Source organism: Lutzomyia longipalpis, chromosome 3, assembly GCF_024334085.1.
Source record: "Lutzomyia longipalpis isolate SR_M1_2022 chromosome 3, ASM2433408v1".
Taxonomy (NCBI): Eukaryota; Metazoa; Arthropoda; class Insecta; order Diptera; family Psychodidae; genus Lutzomyia; species Lutzomyia longipalpis.
The window spans coordinates 28,226,844-28,244,883 of NC_074709.1; the positions used below are offsets into that span (position 1 = coordinate 28,226,844).

Below are 18,040 nucleotides of genomic sequence, written 5' to 3' on the forward strand. Positions count from 1 at the left end.
TCGTAAAAGGGTTAACGATTTCTTTTAGCGGCTTCTTCAAACAATTTAAAATTATTAGAACACGAAAGGAAGACCGATAAAAACAGTTTCAAACTTATCAAAAGACAAATAGTCTTTTTCACGTAGAGTTTTTCAAGAAATTCAGAAATAAAAATTAATTTTTATTTTATTTATCTTCTTCTGAATAAAAATATATCAATTTTTTTTCAATATTTATCTTTATTTTCTTATTTTAAAATTGACTTTCAGTTTTTTTGTGGGTTATAAATTAAGATCTTGAAATCTCGATCTCGAAATCTTAATTCCAGAATACAATACATTTATTTTTTTATTTCTTTAAAACATCTTTTTTTAAAACTGAAGGGGGAAACTTACAAAACTTGTCGCACAGTGTATTTAATTTCTCTGTGATTTTATCTACTGAAAAAAAAGCTCCTCCCGGCGGGGCCTGGAGCTTTTAAAAATTTGCTCTTGATCGCTCCTTGAAATCTATCTCGCGTATTTTTTTCATTTAAATTACTCTCATTTATTTTAAAATATTTTAATTAGTATTTATCATTTAGTAGTAGTCATTTTATCACAGATTACAAATGCTTAAACATACAATTTGTGAAGTTCTTCATTTTTTTTATTTTTTTATTTTTTTATATATACTTTTTTCATTTACATTCATTCTCCTCTCTTTTCTCTTTCTCTCGAATACTTATGTGTGTGTGTTTTGTGCTTCTACGGATTCTCACATTGAAAAGAAAATTCTCTTTTAGTTAATTTCAAGGAAAATTTTGAAAATACTATTTTTAGTGCTGAACATTTTTTAATTAAATTAATTAATTTACTAAAAAATAAATCATTTTCCACGGAGAATCGCATGAAAAGTCTTGGGAAAAAGGACAAGACATTTGAAATTCATATAGAAAAGAGATAATTAATTCTTATATAATTTATTCATCCACTATTGATTAGCTATCGTAAAGAATTTTTCTTCTGTGTGAGTTTTCTTTTTTATCTATTTGATGATGTGTTGAGCTATTTTGAGATTTTTCTTCTTTCCCTTCTTCTCCACGTATATTTTTTTTTGTTAATCATTGATGAGTAAAATGAACAAAAAAATTGTTTTAATACAAGATCCCTTCTATTGTGAGATTTATGCGCTTGCACTTTGCCCTTTTATCCTGTTCATCCTCCACATGGCGGCTGTTCCACAAATGTGTGCAGGGAGCCACCAAATCCCCGCGAAAAACGCGAAAATAAGAACCAAAAAGAAGTCGCCAATTTCGTATACATTTTGAGTGTTGATTTCATTCAGTACTTCGCTCCATTGTGGGGTCACCAATGTCCACCGGAAATCTGCAGAGAAAAAGAGAACAAGTCGTGTGAGAGATAGAGCGCGAACGGTGTGAGGATTTAGCGTAAGAAAAAAATTAATTTAATTCGCGCCCACGCTGCTTTTGGGTCCGGAATGCGAACGGCAAACCCTCTGCTTTCATTTCTTTATTCTTCACTTTTTTTCCACTTCTTGCCAGAAATTTATTCTAGAGCGAAACAGTACAGGAAGGTTTCAACTTATGAATGTTTTGATTTTGAAGGTTTTTTCTTGGTGCTTAGGGTGTTTGTAACATTTAAATTTTTTATTTGAATTTATCAAAAAATTCTGAGAAAAATTGGGGGAAAGTTTGTTGATCAGAAAATTAGTCATTTTGGTCAGAAAAATCTTTCATTAGGCCAATAAAATCTTTGTTGATCAAATAAAACGTTCTCTAGGCCAAAAAGAACGTTTTTCATTTATTTTTCTTTTACAAAATTGATATTTTATATTCTTTCACAAAATATTTAATTTACTTTTAATTTATTCTATTTCAAATTAACAAAGTTAATAAAGTTCTTTAATTGAAATTCAATAAGATTAATAAATGGGGCTTTTAACTGAAGCCCCAGTGTGGTAAAAACGTGAGTATTTGGCGGATTATGTTGATCATTTGCCAACAAAGTTTCTCAAATGGAGTTAGTGAATGAAATACTTGAGGGAGAAAAGGCCGGTTTGTGCGTATCAATCAGTCTCAGCGTGAATGATATTTTGCTACATGTTTAGCATTCATAAAAATTCAACACGATACGAATTCGTTGAGCAGACGAAAGAGATTTTTTTTTCTATTAAACTCCGTAAAATTTATTTTAAAATTAATTCTTTAGTTAAAATGAAAATGAAGAAAAATTGACTAAAACTTGGGGAATATTTACAATAAAATAATAGTTTAGAAAGAAAAATTTCAATAGAATAACATTTACAATCTTGCAGAAGGAATAAGAAAAAAACTGCTCACAGAATAAAAAAGTTTTAAAATTGAGAAATTGAATTTGCTAACAGAATGGATCATTTCTCTTCATAAAAAATATTTATTGATTCTCGTTTATAGAATGCTGACAGAATGCAACAATTTTGCTGTTAGAATAGGTAATTTTGCTTACAGAATATATGAATTTGCTGACAGAATACAACAATCCGCTGAAAGGAATAAAATTATTCTCTTCTAAAATAAGAATTTTTAAACAGAATAAGATATTATGTGAACAGAATAAAATGAAATTTCTTACAGAACAAATCATTTTGATTAATTCAAATTATTCTATTCAATTTATCATCAATTCTAAAGGTCTCTCTAATGAATTCTTCTATCCCGAATTTTTAACTTTTGTAATTAAATTCATCCCTTGAAGACTCTTTAAATTCTCTCCCCTCTTTTTAATACAAAACCACCTTCATTCACCCTTAAACGGGAGTGTGGAAAAATGTGCTGTGAGTGAAATTATCTAGCCCAGAGGATGAGCACACATGGGGGATCTATTTTGAAGGGTTGAAAAGAAGAGGGAGAGTAAAAAAATGGCAAAAGGGATGATTTTCCACTCAATTTCCACCAAAAAGGAGTGGGTGGTGCTCGGAATTCATCAATTTGATTGACCAAGAGGGTATTTCGGAGGCATCCCGGAATATTTGGGGGCCCATTTAGGTTCTTTTGTCTCTCCTCCTGTTTGGAGATAAATAATTAAAATCTCGTGCTGTTGATGTTATCAATTGGGCGGAAAATGGGATTCACGAATTGTTGATATTTTGGGTGTTTTATGAAAAATTTCACGCTTCTTTATAACGTCTTGAACGACAAGTTGTTGAGAGAGTAGAAGAAGAGGAAAAGAAGAGAAGAAGAAGAAAGACAGAGAAGAAATGCGGGCAGATGAAAAGCGTCAAGAATTGATTTTATGGGGATATATAATAATTATTGATTTAATTGATGAGATGACAGTGTTGAGTGCTATTAAATATCATGCAGCTCACATGAGAAAGAAATAAATACAGCATATAAATGAGAATTGGTAAATTGAATAAGAAAAAAAAAGATTGAAAGAGAATAAAATCAGAGGAGGAGTTAATAAATGACGACTGAAGAAATAAAATTAATAAAAAAAAACAACGAAGAATTGAGAAAGAATGGGCATGAAGAATAAGACAAAAATACAAAAATTAGGAGCGTCGTACCTTTTATTGGAAGGAGTTGGGGTTTTAAAAAAATCGTTTTTAAAAAGCTTTTGAAGTTCACGCGCGCGGGTATTTTTTGTCTTCCAACGAACCCCTTTGCGTGGTTTTTTGGTGGACTGGACACCTCCACCTGTGTTTGTTCTTCTCGATGTCACACCAAATGAAAAATTGAGTGAAATTAAGGAGGGAGATTTGTTGCTGCGTCTCTTTGGCCCCGAAAAGAGCAGAGACAGGTTTCTTCTGCCACGACATTTCTTTCCTCCTTTTGCTCTTCATTGAGAAGAGTGGAGGAAGGTCAAAAAGGAGGCAACAACAACAACAAAAAAGCAGAAGTTTGTGGTCTCCTCTTGCGTGGATTTATTGAGCCGCACCTCATGGTTTATTCTCCAAAAAAAAAAAAAACAGAACTCTCCCAACGAGGTCGTTTCTTCAGGTTTATTTCCCGGGTCCATGAATGGTGATGCTGCTGCACACACACACACAGTCCGCGCCCCATCGAGAGAACCACCCGCGTTTTCATTGAGAGAAGGCCCCCAAAAGATAGAAATCTCCACTCGTCCATCAATGTCTCACTTTGCCCCAGCCAAGAGCGGCCGCATCGGAGGTGCCGATAGCGAAATTGTGTTTAACACCATCCAAATTGTAACCAAACGTCTGCATGGCCATTCAATAAAAACCTCATCGCACGGGGACTTGAGTCTCTTAGTCAGCTACGCAGCCAGACATTCCCAAACCATCAATCCTCAAGAGCAGCTGTATATTTCTAGGAAACTATACCTACATTTATACAAGAGAATATTCCCAAAAGAACTTTCAAAGAATCAATGGACAAGGAGGGAGAAAGTCTGCAAGAATTAAATGGGAAAAATTAATAATTCCTTTTGTAAGAATAATTTAAGGGAATTTAAAAAATATTTCAGTAGGAAAGAAATTGTTCTGTCATTCCATTAAATGAAATCTTTAAAGATTTTGAAGGTAAATGGAATTTTTGGTAGCAATTTTTTTATTCAGTTGGTCAATAATTTCGATTCTGTAAGCAGAATGTATTATTCGGTAAAATTCTCTTTATTCTGTAAGCAAATTCTTCTAATATGGAATGGTAGGTTATTGTATTCTGTTAGCATAATTATTTATTCTGTCAGCAAATTGATTTATTCTGTCAGAAAAATTATCGTATCGTCAGCATTATATTTTTCGTTCATAAATAAATATTCTCTGAAAGAAAAATGTTTTATTCTTCACAATCTCCGATTATTCTGTAAGGAAATTCTTCTTTTCTGCCAAAACTTTCATAGTCAAGAAATCAAACTAATTCTAACGTAATATTTTCTAACGTTATTCTCTCTAAATATTTTTAAAGAATTAATCTCTACTCACTGCGGGTAGTTGCCATTCCAGGCTTCATCTCAGACAGGCGACACGAACCCATTACCAACTTGGTGTGGACTAAAACAGGAAGAAAGGAATCTTCAATAAAGAAAAACCCAAAGAAGTGTTGAATTAAAACAAACCTCTTGTAGAAGGGCTTAAAGGCCGCCATGTCGGCACTAATCATCTGCTGGGCGAAATCCTTGTGATGATGGAGGGTGTTATTGTTGATTGGGCTGCCCTGCATGCGTGCAAAATTCCCCAGGAAGGCATTCTGCTGCATCTCACCGGGTGATGCACCGCCGTAGGGTGCATTGGATGGCGCCGATGCACCAGTGGGGCCATTACTGTAGCAGGTACCGGTCGTAGGGGTTGCCGAATGGGTGAGGAGGTTCCCTGCCACGCTGGGTAGCTTCATACTCGGCGGCGTCTGGGGTGGTGTATCGGTCTGGACCTCGGGAAACCCCATCGCCGGCGGGGTATTCGTGTTGCTGCTGCTGCTGCTGCTGGACATCTGGGGGCCCAGCGTAGTGGTGGTGTCCCCCGCTAGGTGGCTGCTCGGGGTTGTGCACGGGTTGGGGTATTGGTGGGCCGATGCCGGTGGGGCCGGTGGCCCACTGAGAAACCCCCCGTACCGGCCATAGTTGCCTGTGTAGGAAGTCGGCGTCATGGGGCCGGTGCCATGCATCTGCTGCACTTGGTGGTGGTGGTGGGAAGGGGGCGGCGGCTGCCCGGTCGGGTGCATGGTGCCATGCGGCGGTGGTCCGCCGGAGCCCATCATCATGCCGCCGCCACTCGTCTGCTGGTAGCCGTGTGTCATCCACGGGCCCGAGTGGGGTGGCAGTGGGGGAGGCGTCTTGCACGCGGCTGTGTCGGCCAGACTCCAGATTTTGGGCTTGGTGGCCGGAATCGGCACGCCACAGTCGCTGCTTGTTTGGTTTTTTGACGCCGTCAATTGTCCTGCCTCCTCCTGCTTCACACCCCCATACCCGCCGCCCAGCATCGCATGTGGGTGGTGCGGATGATACGGATGATGCGGGTGATGGTGATGATGATGATGGAGGTGATGGTGATGCGCCAAACTACCCCCAGCTCCAGCACCCCCCGTAGCCGCTAGCATGGCGGCTGCCTCCGTTTTGCGGTCATCGTCGGTCAGATCGTCATCCTCCTCGTCCTTCACGTGCTGCTCCGACTTCACATGATGGATGGATTCTACGAAAAACGAATGAGGAAATTTCATTTCAGCTCACACCTTCGTATCTCTGATGCTGTTGCCGAAATCATTTAAAAGCATAAATACAGAATTTATGTAATAGACGAGCATTATGTTTTGTACATAAAAGTCTGATGGAAATATTGAATTTTATTATGGTGAAAAAATCATAAAAATTATTGAAAAATTTTGATATTTTTTAGAATATTTATTTAGAAGATTTGATATTTAATTTTGTTTTAACAAAAATGATTCGTCTAGTTCTAATAAAATATTTTGTGAAATTTAATAAATATTAGATAAATTCATAGCTTTCGGCTACTTGAATGACGTTTAAATTTGACAATTTAAAGTTTGACATGAAAATGACAGGCACACATTTACTGTCATTGAAAAAGATTAAAAAGAAAAATTAAATATTCAAATTCCGTATGCGATGTTAAATTTCTGTCAACGTTTGAAAAACAAATTTCCTGTCTAACTGACATTTATCCACTTTATCTGTCAAATTTAAATCTAACTGAACTAGCGGAAAGTAAGAAATGTTGGGCAACCTTTGGCAAAATTTCAATCATTTTCCTTTTATTTAAAATAATGTCTGATGTATAATGTTCCGTATTTCAGAGCAACTTCCGGGATTCACGGCATGAAGCACACACCCCGCAAAAACACATGGTGGCCCCAGACAGTGAAAAAGCATCCCCCCGATGAGCATCTCACAACCCCACACAAGTGAAAAGCGGAAAACGTGAACTACAACCGAGCATTGCACCGAAAATGTGTTTCAAACTTCACCGGAGTGAAATGTGCGGAAGAGGGAAGAGCACCACCACCCTCCAGGTTTTGCGCACCCACATAGTTGAATTTTGGGGGTTGTATTTGCGTGGTACGGAGGGGGTGGTACGGCTGAATTTCCGCCGGAATAAACATGAATCCAATGAATGGGCTTCACTTTAAATTATAATGTTTGAAATTTAACCGAATGAGGGTTGAAATTTTCTCAAGCGCAGTGTTGGAAATCACCCCCGAGACGAGGGGGGGCGTGGCGGGATGGATTGGCTACCCGCAGGAGGGAAACCAACCAAAAGGGGTGTACGAAGAGATTTTCATCTTTTGAGCTGAGTAGTGGGGTTTTAATGGCTTCGCAAAGGGGGACAACGTGAGGGTTGGCAACGGGCTCATTCATATTCAACCACCCCCCCAAAATGCTGTTTGTGTGTGTGTTTGTGCTCACATTTGATGTATTTATGATGGTGGAAAATCGATCTGAAGGGTGTCACAGCATGTGTTTGTTTTTCCTCCAACCACCCCCACAGAGCCAACCACCCGGTGCTAGTACAAACAGTATTGCCAATGAGATCTTTAAAATTGCAACACAACTTCAATGAGGAGCGTCAAGTGGTGGAGGATTAAGTTATTTTGGCTTCTTCGTGGATTGGAGTGAGGATTTAATTGATTTTGTTGCTGAAGAAGAATTTGCGGAGAATGTGGAGCAAATTGTGAACTTTCTTTGAGCTTTTTTAGGTCAAGGGAAGATGTCAAAGCCGGGAAATTTATCTCGGCGCCAAGAGAAAGGATTCTGGAAATTTTTATTGGGAATTTTTTTTGGGAGTGAAGAATTTTTATTTTTAAACAGGAATTATTTAAATCCCTTTAAGGGTAATTCAGATTATTTCTTAATTCTTATAAAATATAATAGTTTTTCTTTCCTACATTTTTTCCTCTAAGAAATATTTATTTTATTCTTTAGATTTGTCTTCAAGACAATATTTAAATCCTCCGAATAAAATTTATTAACTTAGGTTCCTCAGAAAATTTATTTTTCATAAAATTGTTTCTAAAATGCCAAAAAAAATCTTTTAAATCAATTTATTTAATGAAATTGTTGAAAAAATCTTTAATTTTTCATTTTATTTTTTTCCTCTTTATCTATTTTCTTTTTCATTTTCATCACTTCTAGACTTGCAAAAAAAATTCCACAACTCTGCTCCCCCTGAAGTGGATGTTCTTCAAATTTAAAATAATTTCCTCTAATCCTCTCGCTCTCTTATGTGGCGCACAGAGTGGCTTTCCACCCCCACATAGAGTTGACAGAGAATAAGGAAAATGTTGAATTTGCCCTTCATGCAAATTAACCAACACATTTCGTATGAAAATCTCTCTTGGAAAAACTTCTCCGAGATTTGAAAAGTTTTTTTTTCACATTCCCTAAAACCACTGAAAAAGTTTTTTTTATTCAACGGAATGTGGGGAAGAAGCTCGCGGAGAAAGTTTGTGCAGGAAGTTAATGAGGGAGGAAAAAAAAAGAAGAGAGAAATTGGGGAGGTGTGGGTGGTTCACGAGGCAAATAATTGCCACTTTGCCATCACATAAATTGTCTAAATCTGCGTTTGATTAAATAAGCCACTGACTCGATTGATTTATTTCCTGCCATCCCTCTTCTGTGTGGCGAAGGAGGGTTGTGCAGTAACTAGTGGGTGGTGACGCGGAAACCAAAATACGGATCGTTTGGCGTCTTGTTTGTTCCCTCAGAGGGTTCCATCTCACAGTCATTATTCCCTCATCTCATGGGGTTGTGAGCGCCAAGCCAAGGAGGAGAGGCAGGGGGGGGGGTGGAAAAAAAGTAAAAGAGAAAGTTGGATAGACAGAGGAAATGTGCCAAAAGCAAGGAAGAGGAAAAAAGGGGCAAAAGCCACCCCCTTTTTCCGAGAGATCCTCGTGGAGAAAGGCAAATAAAATTAAGCAGAGAGTGCGAAAGAAAAACCACCAACAATGAGGGTTTGATTCCATTATATCCTCCGCTTTCATGAAACAGTCTCACCCACCCTCTAGAACTCATGGCTCGCCACTCTAATGAATAACAGGACGCTCCGTCGATGGGAGTAGATGGACTATTAATGGAAGTGTTTTATCCCTTTTTCCACCACCCCTCCTTGCCTATATATAGCATACTTATATATGTACATATGTATGTTTGAAATAAACGACATATATACAATTAATTTTATCCCTCTTTCCCAGCCAGAGCACACACAAAGTACGTAGAATCCGCTGCTGCTGAGAAAAGGGGGATGCGAGCGAACGCCACCCCATCCCTTTGGTGCGTCTTTTTCCTTTTTGCGTGTAACAAGTGGCAGTTTCACTTTGCCTAATCGGATAATGGAAAGATATTATCACGGAGGCGCTTTTAGCTACTTTTCCCAATATCACTGACCCCATTTCCCATCAAATAACTCAGACATTATTAGACGAAGGGTGCTCGTTGTCGTGAGAAGTAACCCCGCGCCAAACTCACGCCTTCATCTCGCAAACTCTGTGGAAGAGGGTTGGTGCTGAAAGTCACCCCCTCACGTTTAAATGCACTTTTTATTTTACTTTTAATTCTAAAACATCCCTCCGTGCAGAAATAATGGGAATATTTTATTTATGATAATTATCGGGGGTTGTTTAGAAAAGTATCATATCTCGTAAAAAGATACATAAATGCGCTTAGTGCTGGACCAATGTTTTTTTTGTAAGAAGGAACTAATGGTTGCATTATAAATTATAAAAATAAATAAAAAATGAATTTTTATTTAGCAAAATAGCAGGAGAAGATGAAAGGATTTAAGGAGATATTTTACAGCCTTCAACTTATTAAAAATTACTGAATTTCGTTTTGAATTGAAAAAATTCATTAAAAATAATTAAAAGAAACTGAAAAGTCAATTTTAAAAATTTATCTTCTCAGATTTTAAATAAATCATTCGATTAAAAATTATTTAATTAAAATAACTATATATAATTCTTTTAATATGTTTTTCTCTGACTTACAAAAGTTTATGAAAAAGCATTTAATTGGTAAAATACTGCTCATAAAATTAATAAAGAGCTCCATATAGTTGCTGTGTAATTGAAGTTTTTCCGCGCAAGTGTTTTATTAAAACTTTTATTAGTTTTTCTTACAACTCTAATTAAGTTATTAAAACTTTCAAAGAATGTTTTAAAAATAATGGTAAATTATTTTATTTCACAACTTTAAGATAAATTTCAAAAATAGAAATTCTATTGGGTCAAAAATGACTCAAAATTGAAATAAATTTTTTTTATTCATTTCATTATTAATTCTTTAATATGTTCAGAACAAAGTAAGAATATTTTAAATGTTTCCATGCTTCTCATGGGTCGTAAAAGGACCAAAAAAATCTCCAAAAAACCCTATTAAATTAACCAAAATCTCCAGAAATTCATAAAATTTCCGGAAAATGTCTTTAAATTGTAAAAGGAGGACACGAAACTCTTCTAAATTCCCTTCAGTTCTTCTCATTGAAATTGCTGGGATGTCTTCTTCTCCCCTCCTAAATCTTTGCCCATAAGTTTTCCTGGGGGTGAAAATTTGCCATCACTCCTCGAAGGAGATTTTCCTCGAAAAAGAGGGGTGTGTGTGGAAAAGTTTTGTATACGGAGGGTTGCAAAATGAACATCTCACGAAGTGATGAAGTTGATATTATTATTAAGTGAGAGAGACTTTTCGGGGGCCCTTTTGTCGCAACCATTCTTCACCATACAAAAGGGGGTGGTTTTGGGTTGGAGGGTTCACTACGAGGGTGGATTTGGTTTGTGCAAACAGCTCTTCATCAATTTTCCACAAGGAGGTGTGGGGGTGGAAAATAAACTGCAAAAGGGGGTAGGTATGATGAACAGCTGTTATCACCTGGCTGTATATTATTTTACCTTTGTGATCACGACTCTTGTCCCCATCCAGGTCGTCCTTGTCCTTCTCATCATCCGACACCATGGCATCGTCATCGTCATCGGTCTTATTCTTCGGCTCCCACGTCATTTTGTTCTCCTTCTTCAGCCGCCGGCGTGCATTGGCAAACCACGTCGACACCTGCGTCAGCGTCATCTTCGTTATAATTGCCAGCATGATTTTCTCCCCTTTCGTGGGGTACGGGTTCTTTTTGTGCTCATTCAGCCACGCTTTGAGGGTGGCCGTTGATTCGCGTGTTGCATTTTTCCTTCTAGCCGCGAGATCATACCCAGCGCCGTAGCTGCAATGAATTCCCCAAAAAATAAGAAAAAAATTCGTTAGAAGAAAAATTAGTTTAAAAATATTCTTTTAAGGAATTTGATAAACTTTCTATTTTGCACAGGTTCCCACAGGTGATTGAGTCTTATACTGCCCATTTTTTTACACCTTCTTTTGCAAAACATCTCACGAAAAGTCGAGGAAGAATTTCCACAATCTCTCCGCCACAATATTTGCTTGGAAAGAGTGTAAATTAGAATATATATTGGCAATAGGATGGAAGGCGCGCATTGAAATGATAAATACGATTCGATAATTGCAAATCCACTTGAAATGCAGCATGGTGTGCAAATCTTCCCCCCCATTCCCACCACATTGGTGCACAAGAATGGGTTTTCTCGGAGGCAGAAGCATGTTGTCTTGTGGGGTCAGGTCGTGACTAATAAATTCATCATCGTCATTTTCTCCATTCGAGCGATTTATAATCCCAAATAACCATCTCTCCCCGCACATTTTATATACATAAACCTGCCAACCATTTTGAGCTCTCATTTTTCTCACTCTTTTTCCCTCCTCCTCTCTTCTCTCTTTGAGAAAAATTAAAAGAAAAAAATCCCACATGGTTCAGACATTCAGGTGGATTTTCTATATGATTTGAGATTAAAGAATATCACATTGAATCTCTCTTAAATATTTTATTCCCCACACAGCCATTTTGAGAAATTGAATACTCCGCTCCAAAAATCACCCTTTCCGCCGTTTTTTTATGCTGGAATTGATTTTCACAGCAAAAAGGCTTCAATTATCGATAGAAGGCAGTAAAAAACCGACCCCATCCCCTTCGTGGGTAAAAAAGCAAGAGTACACTGTCAGAAATCATCTGAGACATTTTATCCGTTAATGCTGTACTTAATCTTCCCGCACGACTCAACGAGGCAGTCAGTTTATTTTATTGAGCTACAAAATTACTCAATGTCTCTCTTCCAGCTCAACAAAAAGGGTGGCAAAAGGATGGGGGGAGGGCTTTTTATGAGGGAAAATATCCAAGGTCAAGGACCATTTAGTTTTTACACAGAGAAGCTTTGAAAATTCACTGGAAATTAATTACCCTAAATGGAACCAAGAAAAATAACTCTTGGGCAATTTTTTGGGAAAATTATTCAATTTATTTAGAAAAAAAAGTTTTTAAATTTTAATTAAAGAAGAATTAAGAATAAATTAAAGAAATCGAGTTAGTAGTCAAAGTTCATGTAAAATGGGATTTTCAAAGCATTTTCCCGTCCATGGGAAACATACGCTTTTTTATCAAGATTTTTATTACTTGAGGACATTTCTCAGGCAAAACTATTTTCTGCTTAAATCTAATGAATTGTTAGATTTGAAAAATAATTAAATTCATAAATATTTGGAAAAATAAAATATTTCACTTTTAGGACCCAAACAACGCGAAAGGGTTAAGGGTTTTTTCATTTGAATTTGAAGCTCTTGATAATTTTTTTTTTTTAATATTTGACGTTTCTTTTTTAAAACTGTGACATTTATTTTCTTACGTTTGATATTTACGTTGATTTTTGTAACGATCAATGTTTGTTTTCTAATGTTTGACGTTTCTTTTTTTTACTAGATCTTCCTGTTATAACTGATTATTTTTTTCTAACGTTTGACGTTCTTTTTAAACTTTGATATGTCTTTTTCAATGTATTTTTCTTCTCTAACGTTCGACATTTACTTTCAAGATTTGATATTTATTTTTTAATGAATTTTTTTTGCCCTACGTTCAACGTTTCTTTTCAATCTTTGACCTTCCTTTTTAACTGAAAATTCCTGTCTTACGTTCAAAGCTTTTTTCTTCACATTTGACGTTTCCTTTCAAACTTTGACATTTCTTTTCCAACAGAAGTTTCTTGTCTAATCCTTAACATATTTTTTAACGGTTATTTTTATTCAAGCTCAAAATTTTTTTTTTCTAAAGATTGACTCATAATATTTGAAAATTTTCTGTTCCACAGACAGAAACCCAAAATGTAGTCAACAGCCTCAACCCTTTTTCTATCAGTGCATTCAAATCCAAATGCCTCCGTGGGGTAAACCACCCACATAAAGTTTTCTCTGCAAAAATTCTCGCCGTCTGCAGCCCACCCTTTTCGTTCCCATATAGCTGCTTCTTTTCATTTTCTTTTTTTTTTTTGCACAAAAGCACTTTCCGGTGTTATCGGAAACGACTGTCTCGGGGGTGCAAGTTGTCACTTTGGCTTGCTCCTAGTCATGACAATCGGTCGCTTGGGGGTTGAAGTGGAATTCCTCTATATTGGGAAAGCCGCCAGGGCAGGAAAAAAATGAGGTGTTTTATACGCAAATTTCATGCGATTCTCCAGCCAAACATCTTAGGGGATATTTTATACATAATAGCACATATGTACATATATGTACGTAGTACAGGAGGATGGTAAAGTGAATCACGGTGTGTGTGTGAATTTCTCCCAGAAGAATAAATCACAGACGATGTAATTCAACTTCTTCTTCTTGTACCAACAATGGTTAAACTTTTTTTAGCTGTGATTCTTTCTTCAAAGAAGCACAGCTTCTGTGTACACTCAAAAATGCAAAGTCGTCAGATCGGGCTCAAACTTGGGATGAGCACGAATTAGGGTCCCTACATTTCAAAAAACGGTGGCGCCCAAAATCTTTCCGTCCGTCCGTCCGTCCGTCCGTCCGTCCGTCCGTCCGTCCGTCCGTCCGGCCGGAATATAACGGTATATTTCAAGAGAACGGTAATAGATAGAGACTTGCGGTCAACGGCAAAGTTCATATATCGGGTGGAAGACATCCAATTATGAAGTCAGATCCGACCCCCCACCCCCCCGTCCGCCATTTTGAATAACCTCAAAATTTTGTTTTCGCTATATCTCAGCCCCTGTAATAGCTAAAAATCTGAAATTTTTATATGTTGTAGGGGCCATCAAGACCTTTCCAACGATACCTCATTTTCGAAAATCGGCCAAGCCGTTTAGCCAATATGGCCGCCACAATTTTTAATCGAAAATCGGCCATAACTGGAGAACGGCTTGACCAATTTTGATCAACTCGGGCTCAAATGAAAGATATTAACGAGCCCTACAATTGCTTGGAACATCGCAAGTTGAAAAAATGACCGCAAGTGGCGCTAAAATCGAAAAAAAAAATTTCGATGAGTTTTCGATGAATATCTTGAGCACCGCTTTATAGAATTGCTTCAAATTTTGATATGTTATAGCTGGCTATAATATCTTTCATCATGCCAAAAATGAAGAAAATCTATGTAGCCGTTCCGGAGATATCGCGTTTTAAAGTTAACATGTCATATCTTGAATTGCATAAGTCCAACGCCCCGCGAAGCGGGGCGTTTTATTTATACATATATAAAAGTAAAGTAAAATATATATAAATGCATAGATAAATATATATAAACTGCAAAGATAAATAATAAATATAACATGGATGGAACAGTATAAAGCGAAAGAACGGTAAGTAAAACTTACGGGCTGTGATTCTTTCTTTGTCAGTGAAATGTGAAATTGACGGAAAATTGGGGATAGGCAAATTTTGAGGAAGGCTTTCTCGCGTACCGAATCACAGCCAACGCTCACGATTAAGGCTTTTCACAAATTATCTGCGCGTTGGCTGTGATTCGGTGCGCGAGAAAGCCTTCCTCAAAATTTGCCTATCCCCAATTTTCCGTCAATTTCACATTTCACTGACAAAGAAAGAATCACAGCCCGTAAGTTTTACTTACCGTTCTTTCGCTTTATACTGTTCCATCCATGTTATATTTATTATTTATCTTTGCAGTTTATATATATTTATCTATGCATTTATATATATTTTACTTTACTTTTTCCTTCTTCATTCCCCATATCTGCATGCATTTTCTCCACACGGCAGTTTTTCTCGCGGAGGTTGCTCTCCTAAATTGTCGATTTAGCACGTTGTTTGAATTTTCTCCCCATTGCGGCGGGTGATTTACACACCGAGATCCATTCACGATTGCCGCGCGAAATTTTCATCATCATCGAGCTCAATTGGCGTCCCCATTTTTCTTTTTTTTTTTCCTTTTCATTTTCATTTTAAATGGAGGCGGTCACTGATCGGCATCACGGTGCGCGATCGATCTATATGGGGTCTATACGCCAATATATGGTAACAAATTGCAAAGTATATACGAAAAGTGTTTTGTTTGATCAATTTAGCAAACAAGACTACCGCAAGTCTGCAATTTAAAATTGATTGCGAACTTTTCGTTCACTTTTTTGCTTAATTTTCCATTTTAATGCAGTCAGAAGTGAGGCGAAAGTATCTCATTTTGATGTGTGGAAATAAATTTTTAGAAGCATAAATTCCCATTAATGTATGGACCGTGTTTTGTAAATTTTATATTACATACAATCATATCGAGGGTTGGAAAATACACTATACTAAGTCGAGTTAGTATAGTATATTTTTAACGCATTTTTCGATAGCTTTTGATGTCCTTCATCTTCCCTCAAAAGGACAAATTCGAATATTTGTTCCCTACAAAGTTACAGCGAAAACTGTAAAAAATTTTACATAAGAGGCAATGTAAATCTCAAACTTCAAATCGCTCTCCTGAAAATCAACAAAAATGAGTTAGTATAGTATATTTTCCAACCCTCGATATTGACAATAATTTATAATATTACAGCAATCCCCCCAACATTATAATGTTGCCCCGTGGAAGCTTTTCGCATTGTGAGAAATGCACACATTGGCAATGCACAGAAGGAGGGAAAGAGAAGAGATGAGAATGAGAAACTTGGTAAGTTAGAGACGACCACAAGATACTCCAGACACGTGGTTTTGTTTACATTTTCCTAATTTATTTATTTTTATGGAAAATAATTTAATTTGTGGGTTTTTTACGTGATAAACGGAGGGATTTGTATTGAACAGTTTGAATTTTATAATTGTCTCTTGAAAGAAATTAAAATATTTTTGCTGTCAGTTTTTAGACACGCTGTCAGTTGCTATAACTCAAGTTTGAGAGATTTAAAAAGCCAAATTTCATTTATTTTACATATACAACGTTCTTAAAAATATTTTGTACGCGCCCTTGCGCAATCCTTTTACTGACCTTGAATTATACAAGCAGATAATTAGCAATGTGGCCTCTTCCGGCCGAAGGAACAAAATTTTTGATCCCTTCGCGGGTAGAATCTTCTGGCCAGCGAATATTGTGGGTGTGAGGCAGCAGATAGAGATAAACACGTGGGTTTTCTGACTTTCCCTTCACCAACTTTATTGTCCCAGAATTCACTTTATAAACTTTCTTTCCTTCACTAATTCACGTAATATATTCTCCCTCGTAACTCACAATCAATTTCTAGTCTCTTTGTCCTGTAAATAAGCAGATAAAGGACACTTTACTTCGAGAGCCAAATTCGCACACGCCTTTTCTTGCTCACGTCAAAAACGGAAGTGACTCTGACACCCGAGGTGAAGTTTCACCTCAATTGACAGCGTCAATTTTAGGCTGCGTATCAAAATATGCTCCAGCATCGCCAACATTCTCCCCGGTGGGGTCCATTCGGTCTTCCGACCGATAGGAGCACAGAAAGTCATCCTCTGGAAGCTGAAGAATGTCTGTGTAATGCGGAAGATTCTCCTTTCTCATGCAGTAGATTGGTTGGAGTTGCCGGAAGTGTTCTTGCCAAATGATGAACTTCAGGCGATTGAGCTTTGGCAAGACGATGGGATGATTATCTTGGTGTAGCATGTGACCTGCTTGATAGCTCAATGTCCGGGGATCGAGGGGAAATGGCAGAGTATTCAGCCACTTCCAATTGCGCGGCTGAATGCTCCCCGGCTGCGCAATGTTCTCTGCAGCTCTTTCGAGGATTCTCAGCTGATGCACACACGAGATGCAATGTGAAACGTTCCTGAATCCTGACACTGGCATGATGTTCTGAACCTGGTACTTCCTTTGTGTCAGAATTCTGAAGTAGTGAGCGATAGTGGACTGTATATCGGGCAAAGATGAATGAGTCAACCAAGTTGACCCCGACGACTCAGGCTGAGACTGAATGCAGTTTTCTTGAAGAGATTTTTGAAGCATGATTCGAATCAGATGGATGAGCGCTCTGTGATGATGCACGCATTGAATAGGACTCCTCTTGGAGTCGTCACAGAGGGGCTTCACCCACTGAACACATTGTAGATCAACAAGAGCCTTGCAGTGAAGCATTTGCAAGGCAAAGTTGTTGTGGAATTTGCGTTCCAATGCGCGGAGTTGTGGGATGACGAACTCGCGCGACTCACCAAGAATGCATGGAGGGTGATGAAGGAGAAGCAGAGGCAGAAGATTTTCACCCCCAATGCACTGATGAGCCGAAGCTGAATGAGATGGTGATGCAAGTTGATCCTCCAGTTGTAAAGAGTTCACAGGCACATCCTCAAATTCCCTGAATTGATGCAAAGAGGTTTCCGGAGTTGTGGCAGTGAACGTTAAGCAATATGAGGCAGACATAACCTCATTCTCTCCCACTACCACATGGCCAACCACTGAAGCTGTTAACATGGGAAGTCCTGGGCCCAGTGAGATGGAATCGTTCAGGAAACAGTCCCAGAAATGGTTGCCAGAGATGAGAATGTCCACAGGGCGTTGCACCGCCCAATCCGGGTCCGCCAGAAGGATATGCTGAGGTATGTGCATCTTGGAGGAGTCTACAGGCCAGTTGGGAAACATGCCTGGGATTTGAGGCATGACGAAACATTTCAGTGTGATGCGGATGCCGTTAGTCCTGGAGACTACAGTCGCGTTCACAAAGAATCTAGCGCGAGAAGTCGTGGCGCGCAGGCCACTGACAGAGAAGCAAGCAGGATGTCTCGGTAGATTCGGCTGCCTCGCCATGTCTGAAGCAATGAC

General features: G+C 37.9%; 1 protein-coding gene across 1 annotated transcript in view; it reads right to left on the reverse strand.

Moving 5' to 3' along the window:
* Positions 1-682: 682 nt before the first annotated feature.
* Positions 683-18,040, reverse strand: part of LOC129793617 (homeobox protein araucan) — a 49,297-nt gene continuing 31,939 nt past the window's right edge. The window contains exons 4-7 of the mRNA XM_055833767.1: positions 10,824-11,143; positions 5,041-6,109; positions 4,907-4,975; positions 683-1,347 (exon numbers count right to left, since the gene is read on the reverse strand). Coding sequence (XP_055689742.1) covers positions 4,936-4,975; positions 5,041-6,109; positions 10,824-11,143 — 1,429 coding nt within the window. The 3' untranslated portion in view covers positions 683-1,347; positions 4,907-4,935. The remainder of the gene's footprint in view (positions 1,348-4,906; positions 4,976-5,040; positions 6,110-10,823; positions 11,144-18,040) is intronic.